At 40.9% G+C, this 7,588-nt stretch overlaps 1 protein-coding gene across 2 annotated transcripts; it reads left to right on the top strand.

The window, feature by feature from the left end:
- The first annotated feature begins 2,011 nt into the window (after positions 1-2,011).
- LOC112575219 (metallocarboxypeptidase inhibitor b-like) lies at positions 2,012-5,196 on the top strand. 2 transcript variants are annotated; one of them, XR_003101586.1, is made up of 4 exons: positions 2,012-2,314; positions 3,804-3,923; positions 4,137-4,245; positions 4,886-5,196. XR_003101586.1 is itself a non-coding variant. In XM_025256911.1 (3 exons), the coding sequence occupies exons 1-3, from the start codon at positions 3,890-3,892 to the stop codon at positions 4,980-4,982; spliced, it is 240 nt and encodes a 79-aa protein (XP_025112696.1). In that variant the 5' UTR covers positions 3,798-3,889; the 3' UTR covers positions 4,983-5,196. The 2 variants fall into 2 exon arrangements, 1 of the variants encoding a protein (XP_025112696.1); XM_025256911.1 differs by lacking the exon at positions 2,012-2,314 and having other exon boundaries at positions 3,798-3,923.
- The last annotated feature ends 2,392 nt before the right edge of the window (positions 5,197-7,588 follow it).

Raw genomic sequence — 7,588 nt, forward strand, 5'->3', positions numbered from 1 at the left:
ACTCCTTTGGTGGTTCTCGTGTGACGGTTTCAGAGAAGAGGTCTAACTTGGCCTCTACCCCTGGACCTCGTTTATACAGGGCTAACAAAATCACAGGCTCCCCCCTCCATGCCTATGAAAACAAGCGCACCTGTAAATGAAATCTCAACGACTGCTGATGTATTTGCTCTAACCTCCAACTGTCTGGTCCCCCTACTCTTCTTTGTTCTACAAAGTCCATGGATCACGGTCTGCAGTCTCTCTGTGTACAGACGACAGGGTGGCTGGGTAGGTCTGTCAGGACATGGTCCTCCGTTTGCTGGTTTGAATGCTTGTAGATTTTCTTACCAGTAAGACACACACTCACGCACACATCCACGTAATTAACTATTAACACTATTTACAACACCTTATGAAGATGGTATGTGGACCAGTCTGTAATACTTTTTTAACATTTTCTTGTCAGTTTGGACGAATAAACTCCTACTGCTTTTTTTTTTCTTTTGAGCTTTCTTTGAAAGTAACAAGTGAGCTGTATATTGGTATTTATTTTCGTTTGTTTATTCGTGCATTAATGTTACTCGCAAAAGATTGCTCGAGTAAACTATATTTTTGGTATCTCTCTCTTCTTCAAAAAAAGTTTTCCCAATTTAATTGCACCAGAGCAATATACATTTTTCGTGGTTTTTTATTTATTTAACAAGAACCTATATTCGTACAGACACAATCTTGCGTGTGTGCGTGTGTGCTTGTGTGTGTTTTCAGATTTTTTTTGCCTGTTGTTTTTACCTGGTTACCTGTGTGTGCGCGAGCTGGGGTTCTGTTTATCCCTGGCGCCGTGTTGGAACACCCTGCAGCCGACTGTCAAGTGTCAACAAATCTTTTGCGGTAGTCGACGTCCCGGGTGGCCTACACTGCTGTCACTGTTGTCAAACAAACACAGTATACAGTACAAAAATGTAAATTAATTCACACCGTTATTGCTACAGCTGATGTTCCTAATCACAGTGTTTTCCTGCAACCTGCGGGAGCCTTTTCTGGAGCCGTAACCATGGACTACACTCGGAGATACAGCTCTGGATGTGAAGTTACTTCTGAGATAAGGACGACAGAACGGAGTACACTAGAAAATGGTGGAAGAGAGGTGAGTCAGGAAAACAACATCAAAAATGCATGATAATAATCATCACTTGTCGGGGAATCATAAACAGGGAAATACAACTCGTCCTCTAGGCACCAGCGGGACAGTGGCATTTCGTGTTGAACTCTGAACCCGAAGAGGATGAAAAAAAAAAAAACTAAAAAAAGAATAAACAATGATTTTTAAATAGCGTCCCGATATTTCAATAAAAAAAAGTTAACTGGACTTTAGACCGTAGGGTGCGTTTAAAGTTAAGAAGAGACAGTCGCTTCCCACACATGAATTGTCAATAAGAGTCGTGGACAGTGACGGATGTCCAGGAACGAGAAAGCAGCAATATATTTTTTGGTATGGTTATCTGGGGCTACATCTCATCGATAACATTTTCATGAACCGTATATCAGGGATGTCAGCTACGAAGTCCAGAGATGGTTTCTACTCACCAGCCAACACAAGAATGCACGGGACAAATTTACACACACACGTACCGAGAGTAACATAACTCAACTGCCAATCTACTTTGTTCGGAGGGTGGGAAGTAAGGAGGGAAGACTAACAAGACAGTTTGTATACCATTAGCACAGACGGAACGCAGAGTCCATGATTTTAGCTTCCCCCCACCCAGTCAAGCTGACAGGAGGTCTGTGACTTTTATCACGAGAAGTTCACTCCCCCCTCAGCACCACCTGTTACTTCGCGATCTCGTTGCCCGTCAGCAAGGACCCGTCACGTCCAGGTGTAATAAATCATGTTAGTGATTTGATCAGTTGAGTGTGATTTGTAGTTTAATAAAGCAAGGTGCGTGGCACGTGCACCTTGTGCACCCCAGCGCTCGACACAAGTGAAGCTGCTGTTGGAGACAGATGTCACCACCAGTTCTATTATTCACCTTAAAACAATAACTCGCGCACCCCCATCGGCACGGACACTGGCTCTGTCAACTTTCATCGTCTATATTTTTTTCAGGTGTCGTTTGCTGGATCCCTGGTAGTGACACTACCCGACTGACTAATGAGCTCACTTCTCAGGCTTCCTTCATATAAAGATCCCTTGCAGCAGGAACACTGACCTGTGTCCTTGCGGAGAGCACGAGCGGTTTATTGAGGATCGTCTGCTTGATTTTTTGTTGGCTGCCTTTCCATTCACCAACTTCCTGCTCCTCCTTCGTCTTTCTACACCGACAGGAGCTGTCAGGTATTTTTTTATTTTCAACAAAATGCTTACAATAGAGAGCGATTCTCAGCCATTTTGAGCTTCACCCTTACTACGTATATTCTCGAACTTAAGCTTTTAAAATTAGTATGGAAAATGTTTTGATTGTACCTGATGGAAACCATCCTGTATTAATATAGCACGTTTAAATAGGAATTCTGTCATACGTTTTGACATCTTCGTTTAATCTTTAAGTATTTTTGTTTTTAAGTATTTTAAGTATTTTTGTGAAGTTTTGCCATTTTGTCGCAATGTTTTGAACTCCCTCGCTGACCTCATCAGTAGGTCATCTGAGCAGAAATATCCTGGAAGTTGTGACGAAGAAGTCGAAATCTTAACCTTTGTTAACCCATAATTTAAAACCTTACGGAAAAAGTCGCAACTCGATGTAATTTATTTTTGTAAGTAAATTAAGTACTGTTCTTCAAAGACAAGATTTAAAAATATTTTAAATTTGACAGCATAACCAAATGGTGTCTCACGCACTTACAGGGATTCGATATTCTAGCCTATATGAACAGCTCCTAACTTTAAATTACAGTCGAGAAGCCTCAGAGATATTGAAACTGTTCACAAAAGTTCTGTTGAGATGTATCTGTATGTATGCAGAGTAGTCGTGCGAGCGGTCCCAAGACATGTGATAGTTACAGAGAGCATGCTAGGATACACGGACGTGTACTTAGCAAAGGTATAGCAAACACCGGGTATACAGATACACCTCTTCTTCATAACCAAGGTTCCTGACCATGAAGTTATCCTGTAAATTGCACTTTAGTAGGTTACCATTGAAAGGACTAATTTGAAACACAACAATTGCTGATAGGGGTGGGGTACGTTGGGTGAGGTATGGAAGGAACGGTAACGCCCAAGGCCATCAGTGTAGTACCAAACTGGAATGCCATCTGTTTTTATTCTTCCAGCATGAAGGGCAGGATGCCAAGGAAACTTTAGTCAAACCTGTCAAAGCGCCTCTGAAGTTACATCTTTATGTATGACATCAACGAACGGTGCCATAACTTTCAGAAAGAGTTGTCCCCAGATCCCCAAATTTATGAAATTTTTTATATATACTGTATATAGATCGAGTTTTGCGAATTATGCCAGTGCAAATGCATCTATCAAAAAAAGACTGACGAAAAACTTTGTCCAAAACAGATAGTAGCAGCTGTGCAGTTCACAAGGATAAGATTTCATATATACATATATTGTACACCCTAGGAGGCAGGTTGCATGCATGTTTTTATCTCCCTTTTCTGTCTTAAAGTGTCCCGCTGTTCTCAGAGTTTTGTAGGCACTTGAATGTAGACAAATACGAATGTTCATGCAAACTACTATTTTTTTTTAAATTTTGGATGCATAAAATGTATCGTTGTATCCAATAAATGCTGAGATAAACATGATAAGAAATATGACAACAAGAAACTAAAAACAATCCCCAAAGTGACGCCGTTCTATATTTTTCTGTCTTCAGTTTTAAGTGGTTGTAACAAGACCTTGTCCAGCACTCATTAGAGTTGAGACAACAAACGACTTGCCGTGGTCCTGGGAATCTGAACCATGAAGCTGTGCATTGTAATGTTGCTGTGCTTGGGTGAGTAGACATCGGAGACTTGCAATGAGACATGATACACAGAGATGTGAACCTCAGCTAAGACATGATATGCTCACTGAGACCTAAAACATCAGATGATACATATAATGAGATCTCAACTTCAACTAAGACACATTACGAATAATATCAAGCATCCTGAGATTGTCCAAACATTTTTATCAAACAGGCTTTCATGTTTATTTCTCCCTACAGGTGCCGCCTATCTTAGTGTGGCACAGCTGAACAACTACTGGGTGGTGGGTCCGTGCCCCGACGATGAGGTTAAGAGGGGCTGCCCACTGAGCCCCAACGCTAAGTGCAGGTAAAACTGGCTGTAGATTTATTTCCACAGTTTTATAACACAACCACATCATCTGAGATACAGAATTCAAGATATTATTCTCGTCATGCATAACACTAGCTTCAAAATTTATAAAAATGTGTGTTTTTGTTTTTTTAGGATGCCCTTTATTATTCATGCCAGTATACCATGTTTATCACTATTATTCCATCCTCCTCGGTATATTTATCTTATAGTTTATTGCTCTGGGCGCGGAAGAATGAAGAACACATGTATATCAAAAGCAAGAGAATAACATAAGTGACTGAATCAGAATGAATAATCAGAATGTGGTTAATGAACATTTATTTGAACCTATAAATTGTTTCTACTGAATAATAGTGTGTTACTGAAATGAAGGAAAGAGTCGTTTTATTTACACACAGTAATAAGACTCTCTCTCTCTAACTATATATATATAATGTTCTTGTGATAATCAGCAGACAGGTACAATACTGTTCTTGTGATGAAACATCAGTCTTGTATTAATAATTTCTTGGGTATGAAGATGTTAATAGACCTATCAGTTGTGTAGGAGATGTGATACATTTATATGGTTATGCAGATTTCCCTTCTAATAATCCTTAATGTTTTTGTTTGTTTGTTTTTTTATTACTCTCAGTTTTATTTGCTGGAACGTGACAGACAGCACAAACCCCGTTGAATGCATGTTCCAGCACTTTCTAAACGGAGAAAGGGTTGGCTGCTGGGCGAAATAAGTGCAGTGTGGCCGGCCTGTCTTCGAGGATCAATCTTCATAAAGTTCTTCGTGAACATGCTACGGTCAGCCATTTAAAAAAAAAAAAACGGCTGTCTTTTGGTTGCATTTTCTGGACTTGTCACTTTTTAAAGTCCATAATGTTTTGTTCTTTTTCTTTTAACATATGTAATCATTAAGTGTTCAGTAAATTCGTGAAGTTCATTGAGACAAAAGTTGCTGTTCTTTTGGTGTTGTGTGCTATGTATGGAGGAGAAGTGGTGTAATGATCTTAAGTGAAGGATGGTTGTACAATGATCATTGACGATCCCCCACCCTTTCTCCCCCACCCTCTCTCACACACACACACACACATGCATATATCACACATACAAACTTATATATATATATGTGTGTGAGAATATATCTATTAAAGAGAGATAACAGTTTTATTTTTGTCTCTGTCTAACGTATTTATGAATGTCTCACACCCGAGAACACACGTACGAAGGCAGGCGCGCGTGCTGCAGCACAGCTGTCATTAACAATCAACGACGATGTCAGGCACACCTCTGATGTGACCCTGACCTAAATTCTGTGACTAGGTAAGCTTCATAAACAAAAACAAGGCACGGCAGAGAGAAAGAGTATGTATTCCTGTCCCTATAAGCTTTTAGGGTGTCTGTTTTCGTGGCTGGGTTACAGTGGGTCTGTCGGTCTGACAGCCGCCAGCGCATTATCAAGGGAAAGTACTCCTACTCCCCTTCTTGTAATCAGTTACTGAGTTGGTGACATCCCTTTTATTTACATGTTTGTCGAATTTATTCGCCATCAGCCTCCCATTTATATTATTTTTTAATTTCTTTAAGGTTCATTTCCTGGTATTGTGAAATTAGTTTACATTGTGTCGTGAAATAGTACAGTGCAATAGGTACTCTAGCTCCACCATGCATGACTCCCCTCTCCCTCTCCAGCATTCAGGAAACGTTGTGCTCGAGCTCTCACCGACCATTACAAACAACTGACACTGTTTGATGACGACAACCGTGTTTTATTCTACTAGAAGACAATATGGCTACTCGATATCTCTCCTTTCTTAGAAAGCAACCTTCACATCAATAAAAATTGGCAGCAAAAGAAAAGCATAAAGCACACAGGTTCGATGCTCAACCTTCCCTTATTAGCACTCTTTAGTATCATTAACAGTTACTTCTTGCAAAAACTGATTTCCTCGACGCGGCGTTGTAGCTCCTTTCTTAAGGGGTCGGAAATCAGAAAGTGTGTGTACAGCGTCATTCAGACAGTAATCAGAGGAGTTTAGTGAAAAGATTTTGGAAAAAAAGTTTTGTAAAACTTGTTCCATAAAACTAATTCAGTAAAATTGGTTTCCTAAGAGTAGTTTCGTAAACGCTGTTTCGTAAAAGCCATTTCTGAAGCAGTTTTATGAAAATCATTTCGAAAACCGATTTCGTGAGAGTAGTTCAGCAAAAGGAGTCCCGTGGGAATGTTTCTATGAAAGAGATGCCGAGAGAGCAGTATTGTAATTTGTGAACGTGCTTCTTTGAGAGTATAGCTTCCTGCAAACCTTTCCACCGTACACACAACACATACATCGTTTGCGACTTGCACACACATTGCTTACACCTGCTTCACGATCTCAGCGTGTTACTGTCGCTCTCAAACTCACTAATCACCTGGACAGCGTGCGCCCATCACTCGCACGTGCTACTTGCCAGCGCGCGGAGCTTGACCCCGGGAGGTCACGTGCAAAAGCAATCCTGTTGAAGGGCCGCGACCATCCGCCGCCGCAGTGTGGAGTGCCAGCTGGGGACAGCTCAGGAGGATTGTGGGCTGATGACCGCAGAGGAGACGAAGGACTAGTACTTGGAGGCAATGGTTTGTGTGGTTGCGGGAGGAATTTTTCACACCGCAATGTGTGGCCTTATGGCAGAATTTGTGTACGGTGTGTCTTGGCTGTCCTCTGTAAGATGTCGACTTTGAAAGGCCGTCTGTTGGTGAGTTACTGACCTCTCTATATATATATGTGTGTGTGTGTGCAATAGTTAGTGCATGTCTATGTTTCTGTGCATACGTCAGTAAAGGTAAAGCTTTAAAGTGCTGAAAAGATAGCGGGGTTTTAACACATTAAACGATGTCCAATGCATGAAGACAAGGATTCCGCACAATTTCATTTAAAACAATGCGTTATGAAAATTAATGTTGAATAAAATTTCCCACAATGATTACCTTTAACCATGACCAACTAGTCGTCTGTATCGCCTCCTCACCTCTACAGGTGTGTGTGTGCGCGCGCGGGCGCGTTTTCACTTCCGTGCATTGCCTTACAATTTCTCCTTAACAGAACATTTCCGTCAGCAAAGCTAAAAGTTAGATTACAATTTGTCATAGCTATTTACAGGGCATCGCACACAGGCACGTGCAGAAAAGTTCTATCCTGTCCTTAATGGGTTAGAAAAAAATTCGAAGGATTGATTGTTGCAACACGTAAGTTTTGGTATTTATTAGCAACCTCTAAAGTCAGTGCTGGTGTATCTGTTGTCGGCCTGAGCATGTGGAATGGATGTCTGGGCAGAAAGCTAAGACCATGACAAATTTGTGTAGCTAAAA

Source organism: Pomacea canaliculata, linkage group LG1 (assembly GCF_003073045.1).
Source record: "Pomacea canaliculata isolate SZHN2017 linkage group LG1, ASM307304v1, whole genome shotgun sequence".
Classification (NCBI taxonomy): Eukaryota; Metazoa; Mollusca; class Gastropoda; order Architaenioglossa; family Ampullariidae; genus Pomacea; species Pomacea canaliculata.

Coding starts and splice junctions, on each gene's coding strand:
- LOC112575219 (XM_025256911.1), top strand. CDS start 3,890: ATGAAGCTGTGCATTGTAATGTTGCTGTGCTTGG. Junction 3,924..4,136: donor TGTAATGTTGCTGTGCTTGG/GTGAGTAGACAT, acceptor TTCTCCCTACAG/GTGCCGCCTATCTTAGTGTG. Junction 4,246..4,885: donor AGCCCCAACGCTAAGTGCAG/GTAAAACTGGCT, acceptor TATTACTCTCAG/TTTTATTTGCTGGAACGTGA.